This window comes from Melanotaenia boesemani, chromosome 11 (genome assembly GCF_017639745.1).
Source record: "Melanotaenia boesemani isolate fMelBoe1 chromosome 11, fMelBoe1.pri, whole genome shotgun sequence".
NCBI classification, from domain to species: Eukaryota; Metazoa; Chordata; class Actinopteri; order Atheriniformes; family Melanotaeniidae; genus Melanotaenia; species Melanotaenia boesemani.
The window spans coordinates 13501578-13523347 of NC_055692.1; the positions used below are offsets into that span (position 1 = coordinate 13501578).

General features: G+C 39.7%; 3 protein-coding genes across 4 annotated transcripts; all 3 read left to right on the top strand.

Moving 5' to 3' along the window:
• Window positions 1-203: 203 nt before the first annotated feature.
• Window positions 204-3190, top strand: LOC121648570 (serine/threonine-protein kinase prpf4B-like; the record flags this gene model as incomplete). The annotated part of the gene is made up of 2 exons (XM_041998770.1): window positions 204-397; window positions 2576-3190. A coding segment is annotated over exon 2 (498 nt), but the record flags the coding sequence as incomplete, so codon positions are not given.
• Window positions 3191-3259: 69 nt separating this feature from the next.
• On the top strand, window positions 3260-12524 carry lzts3b (leucine zipper, putative tumor suppressor family member 3b). Its single transcript, XM_042000599.1, has 8 exons — window positions 3260-3532; window positions 3869-4333; window positions 4434-4601; window positions 4836-4964; window positions 6579-6770; window positions 8422-8652; window positions 10750-11660; window positions 11775-12524. The coding sequence occupies exons 1-8, from the start codon at window positions 3311-3313 to the stop codon at window positions 11950-11952; spliced, it is 2496 nt and encodes an 831-aa protein (XP_041856533.1). The 5' UTR covers window positions 3260-3310; the 3' UTR covers window positions 11953-12524.
• A 2381-nt stretch (window positions 12525-14905) lies between these two features.
• Window positions 14906-21169, top strand: ubox5 (U-box domain containing 5). Of its 2 annotated transcripts, XM_042000493.1 has the most exons (7): window positions 14906-15016; window positions 15825-15888; window positions 16780-16881; window positions 17978-18714; window positions 18909-19528; window positions 19943-20128; window positions 20767-21169. In XM_042000493.1, exons 2-7 carry the CDS (start codon window positions 15835-15837, stop codon window positions 20985-20987), a joined length of 1920 nt encoding a protein of 639 aa, XP_041856427.1. In that variant the 5' UTR covers window positions 14906-15016; window positions 15825-15834; the 3' UTR covers window positions 20988-21169. The 2 variants fall into 2 exon arrangements, with proteins under 2 accessions (XP_041856427.1, XP_041856428.1); XM_042000494.1 differs by lacking the exons at window positions 19943-20128; window positions 20767-21169 and adding an exon at window positions 19656-19936.
• Window positions 21170-21770: the final 601 nt, after the last annotated feature.

Genomic DNA, 21770 nt, shown 5'->3' on the forward strand with positions numbered 1-21770 from the left:
TTTCTGTTTAAGAATTTCATGAAATACCATTAAGGCCAAGCATAAGATCGATGTCCATCAACATCAGATCCATCCATCCAGGTGAAGGTATTAGTCCAGAGGCTATTCCCAAGGGAGAACATTGGGTGAATGCCAAAAGGGGGCGTTTGTATCATGCAGCCAGAGGGGCGGGACCAGAGGTGGGTGTGTGTCTCTCAGCTGATGCGCGTATCAACCGACCGACTCCATCATCAGCATCCGACTCTGACAGCGGTCGAAGACAGCATACCTAATGTAACCGAGCCACGGCAGCAACGCAGAGTAATTCAAAGCCCGGTCAACCAGGACTGCCGCTGCCGTCTGGTACCTATATTGTTTATTGGGGCTGCCATCTTACAAACCACCAAGCTGCAAAATAGTGAGTAGCCTTTGATGATGGACCGCCGGGATGCTACAATCGGTAAATCAAAGCTACTGCATGATGTGTCGTCAATGTCAATGACGCTCTGCATTTTTTATCCAGATTCGTTTACTCTGATTATCGAGCGAGGATGGTGCGGGTCTTTTTTTTATTGCTTTCTATTTTTTCCGTCACAGGCCTAGCGAGTAATTGTTTGAGAGCGCAGTGGATTCAGGGCTTGATGCGGATGCTGCTAAAGCCGCCCTTGCCGCCCAGAGATGCAGAAAAAAGGGAGAGCGAGGGAGTCGTGAGGGGAGGGGATTGAGGCAGAGCAGCACATAGATATCCAGTGTATTTTACTACTACTACTATTCACCCAAGTGGAAGTAAACCTCTAGTAAATGGGCTACAAAGGGGAGGTGCACTGGCATGACTGTATCTATCTATCTATCTATCTATCTATCTATCTATCTATCTATCTATCTATCTATCTATCTATCTATCTATCTATCTCTGCTACTGTGCGGTTTTTGGTGATATAAATGTGCTTAATCCAGTGTAGCTGATGGCTGCAGATTGCACAGCAATGAATCTTACTTCATGATGGTTATATGTATCTAATTTGTTTAAGATGTTGATTTACTTTTGTGGTCATATCTGGATTGTAGTGATGCTGAATTGCATTTTTGCTGACACCAAATATCTAAACGATTATAAGGAAAAAATGACAGATTACATCCAACAAAATTCCTTAGATCAACTCAGATGGTGAAGGAATATGATCCTCAGGTGTACCCCTCTGAGAGGGATTTTGAGTGTTTAGGGAAAACACCTCTCAATCTAATGCAGAGCAGTTAAATGTGCTCTTTACCATTTTTAAACATAACTTCACAAAGCTGAAAATATATCGGTGTAGCATAGCAATAATGCATTTAAACCTTCCTTAAAGAAGCTTGTTTTTGAAGCTGTGTGGTTCCTTTGACAGATTAATTAAGCATGGCTGCTGAACTATATTCCAATACTTCTAAAATGGTTTTATATTTTGTTTACCTTTATTATATTAAATATGAGATAGACTTCTTTGCAAAACCAGAACCAGATACACCTGCTGAGGGACCTTGAAAGAAACCATTAAGCCAGTTTTGAAGACAACAAAATACAATTAAAGCAGCATCATCAGTTTAATGCAAAGTTGACTCAGCATCTTTGATGAACAGAATTTACTGCTCTAGCATTCTTTAGGTGTTTATTTTAAATGTCATAAACTTACTTCATACTGCAACAGGAATATATTGCGGTCCTGTGGAAATGTACACATCCGTGCAGTAAATGTATTTCATGTAGTTTTGATGAGATATAGAGAAGCTTCATGACATTTTTAGGCCACAGTTTGTGATATTTTAAAGTACTGCCCTTTAAGTGCATCTAAACCTTTCATGACTGCTGCATCAAAAGTTAATATAAAATGAACCTTTCAGTTTTATTCAGATTTTGGAGATAAAAGTTAAACTTACTGTTTTTAAAAACACAGACTTTGATCAAATCTGTCTTTGAAAATCACTTGTTTAAGGACTCAGCTATAAAATATTAGCAAATATATTATTTTTTCATAAGCTGTATATCTATTATTGGTGTTTACTGTATCTTAACACTAAACTAAACCTAAATTTCTCCCAGTTTTGTATTTATTGACTATTGGTTTGAACTGAAGTATATTGGATCTCCTCCTTTTCTGTTTCTGTGTCTATAAAAACTCAAAAACAAACACCATGTCAAATACTTTCATTATCCAGTTTGATTGTACAAATTTAAATTCAGTGTAATTTGTGTTTTTCATCAGGGTGAGAGACATTTTTACCTCACATCCATTATCATTTGCTCACAAACAAAATATTCAGAAGTTACTTGAAGAGTCTTTATTTTTAAGTGTTCAATTGACAAACCAGTAAGTTAAAAAAAAGTTTCACTGTGTTGTCATCATCAAAAACAAGTTGTAGTTTTACACTTTATTTACTTCTTCACTCAGCTGATACATGTCCAGACTTATCTACCTGACCTTTTCATTTTTATCATGGTAGGAAGACCACGCTGCCCCTCTTTGTGGGCTGGAGTCTATTCTGCATCTGATATTGTATAACTAGTTATTATGCAATTACAATATTGTATAACTGCTTTCATTTTTCTGTGTTCCTCTAGTGTGTGTGCCCCCACTACCTGCATTAGGTTGTGATGACCCACACTACTTCCAAATGTATCTGTGACCCTCCCCAATCCTGACTCCTAACCTCTAATCCCTGACCTTTGACCTCCACTATGGGCAGTGTTGGCAGTGGGGTGGCAGGAGAGCAGGAGTTTGCCATGAAGTCCGTGGGCACGAGGACCACCCTGCCCCGAGCCCCTCCTCTCTCTCGCCGTTGCCCTGCCGACCGTAGCTGCAGCGCGGAGCGGTTGCCTCGCCCCCCAGCCACTATATCAGACGGGACGGCGTCTAGCGATGAACGAGGGAGTGTTAGTATCGGGACTGGGACCTGCACTGGAACTGACCGGCCCACTGAAACAGCCTCCTCCACCCACACTGAATGTACAATGACGGCCCCTTCCAACAACAACCAGTTGGACTGTGGCAATGCAGCTGGCAGGAGGGAGAGGGAGTGGGAGAGAGAGAGGCAGCGTGAGAGGGGAAGAGACCGGGACCGGGACCGAGACTGGGACCGGGAGAGGCTAGAAAGGGAGCGCGAGAGAGAGAGGAACCGGGAGAGAGAACGGGAAAGAGTGGAGAGGGAGAGGCTGGAGCGGGAAAGGGAGCGAGAGAGGGAAAGGGCCAGGGAGAGGGAAAGAGAGAGAATCGAAAGGGAGAAGATAGAAAGAGAGAGGGAACGAGAGAGGGATAGAGAACGGGAGAGAGAGAGGGAGAGGCTGGAGAATGAGAGGATGGAGAGAGAGAGGGAGAGGGAGATGCAGGCGGCAGGTTTGGATGTTTGTGGGAACATTGTGGGCCGAGGAGCAAGTGAGAAGAACAGTGTTGGCATGAACCACCACCAGCATCGAGAGATGGCCACTGCTAGAACTGACAATGAGAACAATCCAACAGGCCACAACCCTCCAAATCACAATCCACCCAAAATTATGCCAGTGTCAGGAAAACTGGAGCAGGTACTTCAACAGTTAGTACAGTGGCACTAAATTCCTCAAAAAAAAAAGTCAAACTTTTAAACGAAACACTGATAATAAACTAATAACAATAAAATTACCAACAGGAGTCACAAACAGGAATGTTTTGGACTCTCCTGATTTATAAAAGTTGGATGAAAATTATTTTTTTACCCAATTAAAAAAATACTCCATGAGTCATTATATTTTGCTCTGTATCACACGCACAGTAAAAACACTACTCTTTTCATGACTTGAAAATTGCTATAAAGAATTTTGTCACTAAAGCATCTGTGCTGCAGGTCATGTATCTTGTGTTTTCCTCCATCTCTTTCACAGGCAATGCAGAGCAACTCCGGCCTCGTTCGTCCCTCTGCCTTTAAGCCGGTGGTACCCAAGAGCTTCCACTCCATGCAGAACCTGGTGGGCCAGGCAGGTGGCACTGGGAGTGAGGGAAAGGCCGAGGGCAGAGGTGAAGGGTTCAGTGAGGGCAGAGTAGGCAGAAGAGGCAGAGACGGAGGAGAGACAGGGGAGGTGCCAGAGGCCCTACTCCTGGACCAGGACAGCCCAGTTAGGATCAGCAGGAGCGAGGGAGGGGGAAATGGTAATGAAGTGGTTCAGGGAGGGATGTCAGATTCAGGGAGAAACTCCCTAACCAGCCTGCCCACTTACACAGGCTCGGGGTCTGGTTGTGGGCCTCCAGCAGTCTTGGGGCCACTCAGTGCTTCAACGAGCCACATCAACAGATTGGGCATGGCTGGGGCGGCTGCAGGGCTGGACAAGTTGGAAAAGCCTGGCTACCAGGTACAGATATCTTCTATGCTCAAGTTTTTTAATGCTGGTACCAAGTTTGTTGCATCATAGTTGTATCATAATCGAAGCATAATGTGACTCTGTCCTACAGAATGGGCTCAGCGCCTCAGACAGTGGACGGTCCTCCTCAGGAAAGAGCTCCTCATCCTATCAGAGACTGAGTCACCTGAGTGATGCTCCAGCACCTCTGCGCCCCTCCCCCTCCTCTGATGACATCATCCAGGATCTGGAGGACCGCCTGTGGGAGAAAGAGCAAGAGGTCAGATTCCAAGAAATGTCTGATTTGTTGTTGTTTTGTAGCCTCTGGGTTAAAACGACCTTTGACATCTGTTAGCATATAAGGAAACAGACAGATTTCAAATGAAAAAATTACCCATGCAGAAGTCGTGCAGACATTGATTTGTTCTATTTAAAATTCTTTTTCTATTATTTACTTATTTACTTATAGTTAATGTTGAGACTGAGTCCTTTCCTCTTCTTCTCTTTCCTCCAGGTGCAGCATATGCGCAGGAACCTGGACCAAAGTGAGGCAGCAATCATTCAGGTTTTTGAAGAGAAGCAGCGAGTTTGGGAGCGACAGATGGATGAGCTGAGACAGAATTATGCTTCACGCTTGCAGCAGGTAACCTCATTACATTTTTTAATATAACAAAATAACATCAACATGCATCTTGCTTTCCTTTTGCTCACATTTCTATGAGAATAGATTATCATCCTTTAAAGGTAAAGATGTTATTCATTGTAAACCTGCTTGTAAAATTGTTTGCAAGCATTCAAAATGGACCAATCCTCCCACCCAATGCAATGGGTTGTTTAAAAAAAGAAAGCCAGTCACAGAAAAAGGTAGTAAATTTTATACATAAAATGTAAATGGTGGTTACATTCCCAAGTACCAAGAAAAACATCCACAGGAAAATGCGGCATTACCAGATTTTATGTGAATGATTTTATGTTTTGTCAACAAAACACAAATGTTTCTGAGACAGTTATTTGAACCGATAGCCACGTTTTCGTAGTCCCACATTTGTGCATTGCTATTGGCTGGTATCTACACATCTTATTAGGGATATGGTAGCACAGCAAAGAATTAAGTATAGGATTTTGTCCTCAAATGCACTATACAGATGAGAAACACAAAACATAGTGTGTCTGTCTTTTAAAATGTCATCCCATCCAGTAAGGTTTATAACCACAGCACTTAATGCATGTTGGAATAAAGTTGTTTCTAAGTCATAAAGCAAAAGCGGAGAAGTTCCTCAAATCTCTGCACTCCTGGCTCACAAGGGTACATTTCTTACTTCAAAGTGACCTGTTTGCAAACTTTGGGCAGCTCTGAAAACTTATCTAGTGCATAGCAAAAATGGGAGTCCCAGTTTACATATTTGACCTGCAGATGAGTTGCATATAATAGGAAATGCTAAAATCCTCAGTCTTTAACCCTTTAAAGTCCAACCCAAGAAAAAAATAAGGAGAAACTTTTTTTGTTATCTGAAGTCTTTATTTGGCTCTTTAACAAAATGTAAAATAATAATAATTTACAGTTTATTACCATGCTTAATGTCAAAATTATTGTAGTGCGAAAAGTATCCACTAGGTGGCAGAAGACAAGTATTAGATTGTGTGCAACATGGTTTTGAGCAAAGTTTTTAATCATAAAGTGATGCAAAAGGTCTCAGAAACCGTGTGTATCAAATATGATACATATGACATTGAAGGGTTAATATGGGTCCAGTTCTGTTGTGATGTAGGAGGTATGTTGGTGTGATGGTTTATATCCAGTAATCCCCTTAGAGGGGAAGGGTCAGTACAAAATAATAAAAAATCACTCACAGAAATCACCTTTATCATAAGATGAAAAATTTCCAGCGAAATGGATTGCTCTCCTCCTGCATTACATTGTCCATCCACAGGGCACTATGGGTCAGGGAATGGTTTTGATGAGTATGATTATTAAGTAAATTGTATACTATGGCCCTGTGTCTTTACCAAAATGAACACCCACCAAATTTGGAACTATGTGTAAGTCAGTAATCTCCACCATCACTGCCAAAACAGCAAATCAGGAAGAGGTAAAAAATAAAAATAAAAAATAACACCTTTCCAAGGCTTTGAATGCATAATCTTGAAACTTAGTTTAATACATTTAAACCAAATCTTTTATCACAACTTAAAATATCCCTACACATGTGATTCACACATAGCTTGATATCACCAAAACTTACTGTTTTGTGTGCAGGTTACCCGTCGAGCTCAGCGCTCCCAGACTGCCCTGCAGGCCCAGATAACCCGTCTGTCCCAGGACAAAAGGAGGCTCCAGGAGGAGATGGCAGCACTGTTGGCTCAGAGAGAGGAACTGGAAAGAAAGTGTCTCGATTACAGGAAGGAGCAAGCTGACATCCTGCCTCGTCTGGAGGAGACCAAGTGGGAGGTGAGATATGAGTGTTTGAATACAAGTGTATGATCTACTATAGTAGTTCCACAAGATGTTATCAGGCACCTCATCAAGGTAGACAGTATAAGGGTCTGTGTGTGAAGCTGCCTGTGTGCAAGTAATAAAATGTTCAGGAAAAAGAAAGTCTTACTTTTTACTCTTTCCAAAGTGCAGTGGCAACATATGTCCCTGCTTATGAAAGGAAACTGAGTAACGCAGTGAGCTTTGCTAAAATGGATTGGCTATTTTTTCCTTATATATATATACAAATATATATATATATATATATATATATATTTGTTTGTTCTTATTGTTTATAAGTGTATTTATTCTTGTTTTTACTGTTTAACTCCACTGTTTCCTTCTGGGGATCCTTCACACCGGTAGCCCTGCCTGCTCTGTCTGCAAGGTTGTTGCCATGGTGACTGCTCTTGTCTGGGTGGCTGGAGGTCCTGCACTGCAGCCTTGTGGCTGTGGTGTGAACCCTGGCCAGGTTGGTTCCTGTGATGGCGCCCATTGTGCTCATGGGTGGGCTGGCTTCCGGTGTGAATGAATCCCCAAGATATTGTTTCCTCACAGCAGTGTCGGGCCAGATGTTTTCATTTTGTTATTATTTTTATACTTAGAGACAGTTATTAGTAACGGGAGTTCATGTTTGTACAGAATGGGGTATGGGTGGGCAGGGCAAGTGTACATGCAGCTTGGTTTGTATGTGTGTGAGTTTGTGTGCGATTGTGTGTGAACTATTATGAGGTGTGCCTTTTTATTTTTTGTTAGAATTTTTGATGTGTGAAGGCTTTTAAATTTTGTATTCAATATGTATGATTTGTTTTTATTATGTAAAGCACTTTGTGTTGCCTTGTGCATGAAAAGTGCTCTGTAAATAAAATTTGATTTGATTTAGATTTGAACTAAGACAGTATTTATAAGCAGTCAACATCTTACCTACAGTGAATAGCAGTAAGAGCATGCTCAGTTTAGAGAATTGTAGCAGTTCATATGTAAAAATTAAATTTACACAGAGTTGCTTTGGCATTGTTTCCTTCAATTATTTTCTCTACCAAATAATGTCTGTGTTGCTTTTACTACACTGTCAGTCAAAAGTTTGGACACACTTTCACAATTGATTTAATGGGTAAGTATCTAAACTTTTGACTGGTCCTTTCTGAGTTACTGTTAGCTTAGCCTATCAAAGTTCCTCAGAAATTTTCCAAACTGAGAGCACTCTGAGTACTACTGTCAGACAAATAATGACAATTACTTCACACTATCCTTTTATTTTATGACCCCTTTGCAGTTTTTTATATGTGGAAAGGGTGTAAAGTTTAATAAAGCTGCCCATTAAAGCTGGGAGAACTATGAGTTTATTAAAAAGCTATGAAAGCTAGTGTTATACAAGCACCTTTTGCCTTTCCAGTGTTTGTTCTTCTTTGAGTATGGATTGGGCATTGGCACCTCCATAAAAACAGAATTAATGGGTCATGTCTGCTTTGTTAATTTGGGAATAAAGCACAGTGAATACCAGTTACTTTTTGTTTCAGCTGAAGTAACTTGGTTTTTTTTATCTCCACACACCTGGAACCACCTTTCATGTGCATATTTGCTATTTTTTTAAAGCAGTATCACTCATATATTCTTTGCATTGTAGGTGTGTCAGAAAGCAGGCGAGATTTCCCTGCTGAAGCAGCAGCTGAGGGAGAGTCAGGCTGAAGTAACTCAGCGAGCTGGTGAAATGGTGGCCCTGAGAGGCCAGCTAAAGGAGCTCAATGCCCAGTTGAGAGAGCGGGAGGAGGTCATGCTGGGCCTAAAGGACTCCTACAGCAACAAGAGTTTGGAACTGGAGAAATGTGAGGGAGAGCTGAGAAGGACATTGTCTGAGGTGAGTTTTCAAGTATACGTAATACTTAGGGCTAAGGTCTTTGGACTCAAAGCATTACAAACTACAAGCACTCAGAGAGCTCAGACCTCCGCCAAGCTATAAGGTCAACTCACTGGAGAAAAACCCCAAAAGGCCTACAGTCCATCCAGTTATCAAACCCATGCCAACACACTTATGTATACTTCAAGCTAATATCACCATCTATTTTCTAGATGCCAAAATATTTGGAATCCTTGATCCTGAAAACATACCGTTAGACACCAAGATGAAGCAAATGGCTGTAATAGTCTTGAAGATATTAAAGAAATTAACATTTTCTCTAATGGCAGCAATCTGGGTTAGCTGTTTAACATCTACCATGACGTCATCTTGTAAGTTGTTTTTTGTTTTGTTTTTTTGCCAACAATTCTGGGTATTATCTGTTGAGTTAGAAGCTGTAATGGCAAAATTATCCCTATCTCCTAATAGTAAAGAATCCTTTAAAAAATTCCAGACAGTGATCCAGATCACCTCCATCACTTGTTCCTCCATTGCTAAAAATCTTATCTAAATCCATCCATAACTTTTGAGCTATGTTGGTAACAGACAGACAGACAAACCAACACTGGTGAAAATGTAACCTCCATCTTGGCTTAAGTAATAACAGGAAGGAAGAAAGAGATTAATATTTCATTTGTATTTTTACATATAGGGGTGCGCGGTGGCGTGATGGTTCAAACAGTAACTTTTCTGCGCAGTTTGCATGTTTTGTCCATGCATGCGTAGGTTATCTCCAGTTACTCCAGCTTCCTCCCACATTCCAAAAGCATGCATGTTTGCTTAATTGGTGACTCTAAATTCTTCCCAGGAGTGAGTGGGATCGTGAATTGTTGGTCTCTCTGTGTTGGTCCTGCGATAGGCAACCTGTCTAGAGTGTGATATGCTGGGATATGCTCCATCTTCCTTGCAACCCTGAAATGGAATAAGCTGTATAGAAATGAATGAATATATTTTTACGTTAGTCAAGTTAAAAGTATTTTATTATCAGACAGGTTTGTCATCAGATTTGAAATAACTGGATCCATCAAAGCATAAAGATTATTCAGTTTGCAGAAGATCTTTACGTGTCTTTTGGGAGAAGAAAAAAAGAGAAGAAAAAAAACTCCATCAAACATCAAAAAAATTCAGTCTCCAAACAAGAAGCAAAGATTTACTCCAAACAGGGGAAGATATCAAAATAGACAAGGCAAGTTTAGAGTTCAACCCTGTAGGCGCTGGGGTTTTTCAAGTTTTTAAGGCAAAGTTTAAATGGGAAAAATGTTGATTATGAACCAGAGTTTATGATGGCAGTAAATTTACTCGTCTAGTTTCATATTGTGGCATCACAGGTTGGTAGCCACAACTTTCAGTATGAACTATGATGGTGTGGATGGTGGTGGCCGATCATTGACAAAACCCCAGCTGATTGTTGACATCTAATTCACATGTCTGCCATCTAGTGGTGGAAGTGGTAGTAGCTTTTAGCTCTTTTTCTGGTGACTTGACCTGGTGCTTGTCGCAATTTTGAGACTTTGGCATTCTAAAGGTTAAAACTTATATTATTATTATTATTTTGTGTACTTACTGAAATTATTATACCTCTCATGAAATTAATGAAAGTTACTACAAGATTTGGGGGCTACCGCTTAATTTCATGCCCTGACAACTATGAAAAAGTTCTGCTGTAGTAAGAATTTGTTATGATGTTTTTTATACTCTAGACCAGTCAGAAAATCATTTACAAGTGAGCAGGCGGGATGGGGATGTTTACCACTAAATCTATTGTTGAGCATTTAATCCTCAAAATCTATTTGAGGGATTTCAAAAACTTGACTGAAAGTCTAGGACAAACTGGGGGATTGAGCAGCATTATATATGACAGCTACAACATTTTTATCTCCTTTGTGTTGAATGAGCTTTTGAGCAGCTTGGGATATGTATGATTTTTTTTCTATCAACATTGTTTTTATAGACAATAACATGTTTGTCAGATACAATCTTTTTTTAGAAAACATACAAATGTAAACTTCAAAATCTAAAACTGAAGTAGGTTTTATATGTGTTGTACCTTTTCTGCAGGTGTCCATCCTGAGAGAGAAACTGGGAGTATTTGAGGCAGAAGTCTTAAGTTTAAAACGTGCACTGAATGAAGTGAGCAGAGGGGCAGAAGTTGTGGTGAGTCCAAACTTAGCTGCAGCGGGGCTGTTACCACCATGGGGAGCAGTGCACTGCCCACGAAACCCAACTGAGCCTTCAACCAACTCTCTTACTCCCACATCTGACACCTTGCTGAGTCTCCAGAGTGATGAAGCTAAAGCCCAAAGACAGGAAGCTCAGAGACAGGAGAGGCAGCAACGTGAAGAAGCTCAGTGGCGTGACGTACAGCAGCGGCAAGATGCCCACATGCAGCAAGACATGCATGTGCGTCAGGATCCGCAGATCCGACCAGAGGCTCAACTCCGCCAGGAAGCCCAATTTCGTCAGGAGGCTCACCTCCGCCACGAGGCCCAGATTCGTCAAGAAGCCCAACTACGGCAAGAAGCGCAGCTGCGTCAAGAGGCACAGCTCCGCCATGAGGTCCAAATGCGTCAAGAGGCCCAGCTACGTCATGATTCTCAACTCTGCCAGGACGTGCAACTGCGTCAGGATGCCCATCAGCCTCAGAGGGTCCAGGAGGGTCACTGGGATGAAGCAGGGGAGCTACGTAGGCAGCTAGAACAGTTGCAGGCTGCATTACGCCTGGAGAGACAGCAGCGAGAACGTCAGGCCCTTAACTTTGACCAGGAACGACACACCTGGCAGGATGAGAAGGAGCGGGTTTTGAAATATCAAGCACAGCTGCAGCTCAGCTACGTGGAAACCCTGCAGAAGAACCAAGCTTTGGAGAAACGAATGAGCCAGTTGGGAGCTAAACAAACCACAACCACCACCACTACCACTATTACCACTATCACCACCGCCTCCCCCACCACCTCCAACTCTCCGCCACCAGTTTTGTCAGTCCTGTCTTCTCCACCGCCTCCTTCCCTCTCTGGCCTTCCTCTTTCTGGTCCTCCTTCTCTCTCTGGTCCTCCTTCTCTCTCTGGACCTCCTTCTCTCTCTGGCCCTCCTTCTATCTCTGGACCTCCTTCTCTCTCTGGCCCTCCTTCCCTCTCTGGCCCCATCTCCCTCACTCTTTCCCCACCGTGTGAAGACCAGAAGGGTCCTCCGTCTCTCCACCAGCTCGCCCCTCCCTGGGCCGGCCCCTCACGCCTGGAGAGGATAGAGTCAACAGAGATATAAAGACAGCTGAGAAGCTTCATGAAGCAGAATGCTCCATTTCTCTACTCCCACGGTGGTGAAGTCTAAAATCAAATAAATCAAGACTGCCAACCATACTTTTCAAAGCAACTGTAGACACTAAACAGCAACAAAGGCTGACTGTAAACATAGCATTTACAAAACCAAACACATCTGAACAGGAAGCTGAACTACATTCATCTTTGTCACAGATTTTTAAACCTCCTAGGAAGCTTTTTTACCACAAGTTGCCCAATACATAATCAGTATTCATAAAGCATCTGCCACACAGATGGATTGCAGAAAAACAAAATGTTAAATGATGATGTTACAGCACTAAAACATGTATCATTTAATGTCCATGTTAGAAAAGGACCGAGACAATCAGGATATTGTCTGAATATAATGTGGTATTTATTAATTCTACGTCTGTGTCACTGGTTATATAAAAGTAGAATTAGTGGTCAGAGTGTATGTCATTAACTTACAATTTTTGGCCAGAGAGCGCCTTACACCATTCTTCCTGATAAGAAAATAAGAGAACAAGTAATGCTAGGAACAGACACACACACACACACACATACACACACACACACACACATATATATATATATATATATATATGTGTGTGTGTGTGTGTGATAATAATTTTCAGTACTTTCAGTACTTTCATTATGATATCAGCAAACCAGTTACACAACACTATCACACATGGCTGGAGTTTTTTTTAAAATCCTGGCAGATGTTGACCTCAAAGGTCATGCTCACTGATGCTCACTGATGCTTGATATTAGTATTTAACAACATGTATGAACCATTCAAACACATTATTAAGACCAAGAGAGTTTATATTTTCTAAATTGAATTTAAAATATGTTCCACAAATAATCAACCCCAAATGAGTGTAGGATACATTTTTGGATGTAAGAGAACCTAGTTCGCTTTCACTTCAGATTTTCTGAAGTGACTAAAAATGAACACTAGGGGTCATTAGAGCACTTTCACAGAGCTCCCAACCCCATTTCCTCCTCCCTTCACTGAGCTGCAAGGAGATTGTGAATGGATGCACACAATTTGAATTTGGATATTATGATAATTGTGTCTTTGTGCATTCACAGCCAAGATATCTGAGACTGCAGTCAGTATCCCCAAAGTAGAAATTTTATAGAATGTATGATATACTAGCAGAAAGAAATACTTATAATAGTTATAGATTGTAAATGTGTGTGTGAGAGTAAGAGCGTGGAAGCAAGAGTATGCATGTGTGTGTATACATATGAAAAGCTTCAGCTTATGAGATTGAGGATAGAGGGACTAGTGGCAATACAAATGGAGATATATTAAGACAAAAGGGGTTTTCTTTAAGTACAGTAAAATGTACATCAAACTTGTGGGACTGACATTTTCAACTGAGGGTGTGTGTGTATATCTTGGAAAACTCTTACTTTCTTCTGTATAGTTCATTTAGACAAAACAGGGGAAATGGAAGTTTCAAAAAATATAATGAAATGGAGAGTTTGCCTTCTTAAAGGAAAGCTTTCAGGCCAACTGCACTACAGTGTTCTACAGACAAGTTATGATGTACAGTAGACTCAGATGTGAATATCATGGCTTTTATATGTGTTCTTAATGCCAGCATAAAAAAAAATGTTGCTCAAGAATATTAACTTATCTCTAAGGTATTACATAGTATTATCATCTTTATTACTGTTATTATATTATGGTAAACTAAGAGAGAAAATATGTGCCATTCAAGCTTTCCTTTATGTGTTTTTTTAACTGTGTAGATAGCCTACTGGCTGACCATAATGGTGCAATCATAGCAATCTTGTCCAAAAATGATGTTCCTTTTGATGTAGGTGATGTAGTTATAGTATTGCATTGTTAAGAGAATGAAATGCTCTAATTTTATACATGTTCAAAGTTATTGTTTGCATTTATGTTATTAGTACTGTTCTCGCTTGATTAAAACCACCCATTTGTTAAAATTCAGCAGAAAAATAAAGATATGTGAATAATTCAGCACTTTTTGCAAGATGACCTGTCTTTTTCTGTGACAAAGACTGAAGATTCGATTGTGGCAACAAAAGTCTGAACAGAAAAAATGACTTATTTGGATTTCTGGAAGGGATCGATAGAGGATAATGATCTCTTAAAAAAATTATAGTAACCCCAGAGTAAGTACAACCTCTATTCAATGCCCAGTAGGTAGATTCCACAAAAGTACATTACCTAGACACACAGACACAAAAACACAGACATTCTTGAATCATCAAGCAAAGGTAGTTTTATCCCTCACAACACCATTCATCCTACTGAGGTGTCCTTCAATCTGTTGCATTCAGCTGGGCTTTTTTTATAACAAAGTAAATGCTATTTTATAATGAGCAATGAATCCTGACATCGTCTTGGAATATAACTGTGACATCAAGGAAGAAAATATCCATCCCTTGAGTTTCCTTTACATTGTGCGTGTGGAAGTGTTCATTCTTTCATTATTAAACATAGCCCTTGTACAGTTGTTTTTCTTCGATTTGATTTCACCAAAAGTGATCACGATCATTCAGGATTATTTTCCGACTATTTCTTCCTCCCACTATCCTTCTAGTTTTAGTAATGCGGTGAATCGTTTTTAACGCAGTTTTAGTAGTTTATCCAATCTCCTTGGATGTTTTTGCACTCGATGCAGTCCGCAGTGATTTAACCCTTCTGAAACTGACTAACATCTTTTCCACGACCACGGAATGTGTCTTTCGACATGGTTGAAATGAGAAATTTCTCATTGCATCAGTTGAGGTTAAAAACATAAAATAATCGCCCATTCAGTAATTATCCAATAGGAGGCGCCTATCTATTTGCTTAGTTAAATCCAGGCGGCTTCTTGTTTTTTTCTTGGGCCAGGAAGTGACAGTCAATAACATTATATATGTTGCACCCATTGAGAGTTGGTGAATTTCGCTAATACATGTTTGACAAATGACGCTTCTCGGCTTCCTTAGGCTTGCCGTTTGTTATGCTAGTTACTATTAGCTGTTTCGAACACTGTTTAGTAGAGGAAGCTAAACAGGCGAGTACAATAACAACTAACCACAGAAAAAAATCTTCTTAAAAATTATACATTGTGCGAAGAGAATGCTACCATTATATATTTATATTTTAGATTTTTAACCTGACTCGCCGTTCATCTTACCAGCTAGCATCAGACTGTTAGCTGCTATTAGCTATTACAAAAATCTTTATTCAGTATAGCAATTGTTTATTACAGCTAGCATAATGAATACTACTTAGCTTTGTAAAGGAAAATACAAGTAGATATTTAACTAGTACCGTCGAAATAGTATTAAGGGTTTAGCTACGAGAGTACCATTCGTGAGTTTTCTTTCTTTCTTTCTTTCTTTCTTTCTTTCTTTCTTTCTTTCTTTCTTTCTTTCTTTCTTTCTTTCTTTCTCTGACTCACTCACTCACTGCTGGATAAGAAGGATGAGTATCTGCACACACATTTTCTCAGATAGTTGTTTAATTAAAGGACAAAAATAAATAAATTACTACAGAACTGACCATGCTCTCTGGATATATTAGTTTCTTTATTCATTTTTAATCAGTCACATATCTTAATATCAAACGCGATTAAGTATGCATTGTCTTTTTTCATCACTATTATAATTTACTGAACAATGATACTGTCACCCTTAAATCAGGCACTGAAAGGTGAATTGATGAGTAAGTCTATTCAAAGTTGTTTTAAGGTAAAAGTACATAATAACTACTATTATTGTATTCACTGAAAATGTCACTTTGCCTTGACCTGTAAGCTTCTACTATGTGACATAAAGGAATGTCTTATACAGCTCTAACACTGATTTGTGTCTTTGCAGGGTGGAGAATATGGTTGTGAATCTCTGTCTGCCACACTTTTACACAACGGCTCACTGCAACAAGGTGTTACACATTTTGTAGACTTAATTGTGTTAATGTACTTCTATCCAGCTATTTTTACACACAACAATTAGATCACTTAAATTGGGAACAATTGTTGTCATGAGAAAACAAGCTAAATACTCAGCCCACCACATGAGTCGGGTCTTTTCAGAGGACCATTCACCCAGTTTTTCTTATAAAACCTTACAGAATATGTCCAGTATGTTTTTAGATTAGCAGAAAGAAACACAGCTGTGAAATAGCATTGGAGGAATGTGGAGGACAGTGATGTGAAAATAAAGAAGCAAGGGGATAAAGTGGTGTGTGGGAGGCTGAATCACAAACGTCCTTGTTCATTGTTATCATAATCTGTTATCTTATCTTGGCTGTCTTTTCTCTGCACTCAGGATATGACATATATGTACTTCTTAAGAGAATTTACAAGAAAATTAGATAGATTCTTTTTCTTTTTTCTCTTTCTCTTATTTTTTATACATGTAACATATAACAATGTAATGGTACACAGATGTATGTTTTTTTTGAGCATATTTTAAATTTAAGAATAATAATCATTATTATAAGATGTCCACCAGTTCTATGGAGGAAAATAAAGACTAAATAGAAATAAAATATATCCAAAAATGAGTACTGTGAAGCGTTGAACAGTAAAGAAATTTACCTTTAGCATTATGTTTTTGCTCATATTTGAAAATATGTAAGATGTCAGTGCTGAATGTTGTATGTCAGTGTTAGTAGGTATGTTTATCACTTACTAAAAATGTCTGTAAAAATTACTTTAACACAAGCTTCTATTTAGTAGCTTTTAATTTCAATCTTTAATAGCAGCAGATATATACAGTCTTTTCACATTTAGTCACATAGATTTAATTAATATATATTTTTCATGTTCAGCTGTGTGCAGATGGCTATGACGTCACAAACCTTGTGTCGGCAGACCCAGTGCTGCGGAGGCGAGGCTTCAAGTTGGAATACTTCCTACGTCCTCCTCTGCAGGTAATATGCACTATTTTCGGTAGAGGGTTTTTATTAAAGCTCAGTATGTGTTTTTTGAGACTTAGTGAATATTTGAGCTGCAATGATAAAAGATCTTTTCTGTGTGGATTGTTAACTCATTTGACAAAGCTTTAACATTGTACTGGTGCACAGAAGGTTGTTTTCTTCAACACATTTTTTTTAATTTAAGAATAATAAACATTAATCTAAAATGTCTACTAGTTCTATAGTAGAAAAGTAAAGAATATGTAGAAATAAAATAGAACCAAAAATCAGTGCTGTATGATCTGTATTGGTTTGTTGACTATTTAGATAAAGAAAAGCTAATACAACTCAACTTTTTAGTGTCACTTACATGTAACCTATTAATTTTTAGTCAGACATCTATAGCAGTGTGCTCTGTACACTTGGTTAGTGTTGGTTTTATTTTATGTTCTGTTAAATGCATTCATAAAAACAGTTTGATACACCTTGATAAAAGGTGATAAACCTTTAAACATGTCAAACCTTTACTTTTAAGCCCATTTACCAGTTACCTCATGGATCTAAATCTACTTTAAGTCTAGCACCCACTGAGTGACACCAAAAGCCAGCTGTCATTAAAACTACAAGTAAATAACCATCTTAGAGTGTAAAAGATCTCTGGTATCAACTAAACATACAATGAGACATCATCAGCCACTTCAGTTTTGTCAGCTGTATTTTACTGTTGTCTTACATTACTGAATATATTGACAAATTAAAGGTAGGCGTGATGGTAAACACTATGTTATAAATATGAGTGGCAATGTGGTTGTCAAGGGCAGTGATACTGTCATATTAACTGAAAACAGAAAATTATGGGGTCATTTTTAATTAACCTTACAGGATGTATTTCACAAACTAGTTAGCAACTCAATGCAAAAACACAGTTCAGCTCCATGCTGTCCATCTTATGGTGATCAAAGTGGGATATGAGTAATCTTAAAAGAGAATGCAGTAGGTCTTTTTAACAGTATCAATGTCTAAATGATGTTTGTATTGACAATGTGGAGGACCAATGAAAACTTGACATGTTGATCCTTATAATTACTTTTGTACTTATTGTTTCTCTCAGGTGACATTAAAGTTTGGCTTCCAAGTGGAGCTTTGCAGGATTGATGTGGAGCTGTGGCCCTGGGGAATGGACAAAGGGCAGGCCTGTAAAAGACTGGAGATCAGCACCAGCTCTGATTTCTGGACTACTACAAACCACAAACAGACTGAGCAAAAGAACCAGATGAAGACCAAGGACCAGAATGAAAAGAGCAGAGTGAAACACCCAAAGGATGGTTGTAAATCTCAGCAGAGTAATGGCCACCATTGGAGTCTTCAGGCCCAGCAGTGGGGTGAAGAGGTTTTACTTGATGATCAACAAAAATGCCACATGTTCAAATGTCAAACAAACACTGAATCCAAAAACTCTGAGCCAGAATTTAAGCTGGTAGCTCGCTGTGAAATTAAGGAAGAAACCCAACTTTGTTTCAGACACTCAAACTTTCGACCTCGGGCGCCGTTTCTTTCCCCTCCCCCTCCGCAGCCTGCAGACTGTCGGCAGGAGGATCTGTGGAGTCGGGGGTTGCTCTCGCTGGGTGCTGTGACACAGCTCCGTGTGACGGTACCGTTTGGCGGGGCAGCATCTTCTCTAGGACTGAAAGCGCTGACTGTGTGGGGACAGCCTGCTCGCTGCTGCCCTGCAGAAGAAGTGGAGAGGATTAAAAGAATCCATGAGGACAGTGAAAGACGGCTGATGCGACCTGTGTTCTCTTCCCCTTCTGTCCGACAAACCACACAACCACTGCAAACACTTTCAAGGTGAAGTATTTATAAAGCAATGTTTATTAATTTAGTATCGGGTTTTGCTGTGTCTCAAGCTGCAACACTAGTCAAGTTGTTGTATCCATGTGTTTCCTCCCTCCTCTTTAGTTTTTTTTATTGCTAATTAAATTGGTTGTCAGATAATTCAGTATTGATAAACATTTGTTTGATTTTATGTTTGACTCTGGCAGTGTTTCCATCCCGGAAGAATTCCTTGATCCGATAACACAGGAAGTGATGACGCTGCCTATGTTGCTTCCCGGTGGTGTGTCTGTGGATAACACTACCCTGGACGAGTATCAGAAGAGGGAAGCTTCTTGGGGTCGACCACCAAACGACCCTTTCACTGGCGTCTTATTCTCATCAACCTCCCAGCCACTTCCCAACCCCCAACTAAAAAGCCGCATTGACCACTTCCTCTTGCAGAAAGGGATGATGAGGAGAGACGGGATGGTCGGAAGACAAGACCAAGGAGCGAATCCACAAGCGTCAAGACTTGTAGCCTCAAATGTGCATGGACAGTCCCAGAATTCCCCATGTCTTATAAAAAATTCATTAAACATTCAGTTCAGTGCTGACAATAGAGATGCAAGGACTTCTGCACAAATAGAAGATTCTGGATCAGGTCTATCATCAAATAATCAGAATTTTGCATCTAATGTTCTTCCTCTCTGTACGAAGAGTAAATCAGGGATGGACAGGAGAAAGAAACGAGATCTAAAAGAAATTTCCAAAGAGACGACAGAAGAATCTACATGTCAAAAGCAACAGCTTCCTCAAACAAAAAGACCAAGAAATGATTCAGTTTCTGGTGAGTATAACGTAGGTGGAATCAGTTCCTTGTAAATGTTTATAAATGCCTTGGAGTGGTTACCCAGGCATATGGAAATGCTATTTGAAAGCACAGATTTCATATCATTTTGTTGTGTTTTGCACAGATTCTCCACAAAATCTAAACTGTGTGCATACTTGCAAACAGTTTCTTCCTGCACGGACTAAAAGATCTTTTGGGATGATGTGTATTTTTTTTTTCTATTGTCATGTAAATATGACTAGAAAATGAGATTCTATTTGCCAATATTGGAAACAAAAAAAACCTAGTGTGATCAAGTCTGGCTGTACCATACATTGAGAAAGGACTGTAAACCAAATATGTCATGTTCATCATTTGTCTTGTTGACTGCTGTTCTTTCTTTACATTTGCTCTGTCATTGCACATTGTCAGCCTCCAGCTGCAGCACTCACGAGAAGCGTTTGTCAGCTAGTCTGGATGAGGCTCTCTTCTCTGCCCTGAAGGGCCGACCATCCTTCACTTCAAAATTGCCCGACCAAAAGAAGGGTATTTCTAACTCCGACCCACAGGACACCACAGAGCAGAGCAAGAGTTCAGGCTTTCCAAGCACATCTGCAGGTAAGACCTGCTGAACCTGCTGTGACCAGATGTGACATGGATGTGCTTTTACCTTTTTAAGCATGATGACCAAGGGGGTCCCCCAAAGAGTACAGGGGGTCTCCAAGGCTTTAAATATTCAGAGTCGTTGTGATTAATGTCCACACATTGTCCCTATTTTAAGAAACAAAAGTAAGACTATAGGTTGTCAATTTAACTCTGGTTTTATCGAAGGACAGGACTCAGACAGAATGCATTATTTATGGTGAGAATCTCACTTGTGAAAGCATAAAACCAAGCATAACGTCAGCACGGGGGTTGGGCAAGGGGTCCATGGCTTTTTAGTATATGCGTGAAGGGGTCCCCAAGGAAAATAGGTTGGGAACCACTTTTAACCAAACAATACTTGTTTTAGATATATCGTCAAACATGAGGGCAAATTCAGTTATTTCTAATATAGACGCAATGTATTCCTTCTTTAATGAATTTTATTTAATATTTTTAGTATCGGCAGAGGCTGAGAAATAAAATATTGAGCTGTTTTAAGTTCTGCATTGTACAGTAAATGTATTACCATATAAATGTACTAAAGTATTTAACATTGCTTCCCTGTTTTTTACAGTCAATTACTTTTTTATTTCCCCTTATTTTCTTACCAGGTGAAAAGGTGTGCTCTGCATGTTCCCGTTCAGTCTCTGTTTACTCAACAGCAGCACCTTCCATTTACCGTCTGAGCTGCGGTCACTTGCTGTGCCGTCCCTGCCTGCAGAAAGAATCAGAGCAACCAAGATCCGCCGCTACATCAACATCCAGTTCTGTCCTGTGTCCAGCCTGCCAAACCCCTACCGCACGTGCTCACATCATACGTGTGCATCACTGATAGATTACATCATAAGCTAAGTGACACATTCAGAGCAAAAATTGATTTCACTTCAAATGTTTTATAGGACCAAAATGAAAAATAAAAAACTTTTAGAGCTGAAAGTTCAGGTCCTTACCACTTTGTCACTGACTTTGTTAAATACTACCTCCATCCCTCCTTTTGAATAAACACCACATCTTCACTTATCAGACTGCTTATTGTCTTATTTGTTGGATCATATTACACCTGTTTAAAGTAAACACTTGCCATATTGTCTTTTTTGTTCAATAATTTAATATAGCATTGTTTCTTTTTCACTTGCGCTAAGTCTGTTGCTGAATTAAGCTCCTATAAACTTCTCTTTGCTTGCAGCATCAGAAAATCAATTCATCTTTTGAACCCTAGAGGAAGAAGAGACATCGCTGAAGGCACAAATATTTTAAATGGAGTGTAAATAAAACTACATGTGCATATATAAAATCTTATTCTGTTCTCTTCCACCCCCTCTCCTTTTCTTAGCTTTCTCATCAGTAGTTTAATTGCAGCCTTGGTTCTGCAATCTTTGTACAGATGGTGGAAATATAGATGTGAGGATGTACAAAGAATACGCTGAAGCACAGCAACACTGAGCTTGAAACTAGAAGAACTTCACTGGAAATAAAGTTGACACAAGGCTGCGTGGTCATTGTGAAGAAAGACGCATTCACCCTGTCCTTAGGTCTGGTCTTTTGCTCATTTTGTTCTCTAGGGTTTGTGCAGGCAGCTTTTTGGAACTTGCACATCATGTACTTTAACAGATGT

Coding starts and splice junctions, on each gene's coding strand:
- ubox5 (XM_042000493.1), top strand. CDS start 15,835: ATGGTTGTGAATCTCTGTCTGCCACACTTTTACACAACGGCTCACTGC. Junction 18,715..18,908: donor CCACTGCAAACACTTTCAAG/GTGAAGTATTTA, acceptor TGACTCTGGCAG/TGTTTCCATCCCGGAAGAAT. Junction 20,129..20,766: donor CTTTCCAAGCACATCTGCAG/GTAAGACCTGCT, acceptor TTTTCTTACCAG/GTGAAAAGGTGTGCTCTGCA.
- lzts3b (XM_042000599.1), top strand. CDS start 3,311: ATGGAGAGAGAGAGGGAGAGGGAGATGCAGGCGGCAGGTTTGGATGTT. Junction 6,771..8,421: donor TGGAGGAGACCAAGTGGGAG/GTGAGATATGAG, acceptor TTTGCATTGTAG/GTGTGTCAGAAAGCAGGCGA. Junction 8,653..10,749: donor TGAGAAGGACATTGTCTGAG/GTGAGTTTTCAA, acceptor CCTTTTCTGCAG/GTGTCCATCCTGAGAGAGAA.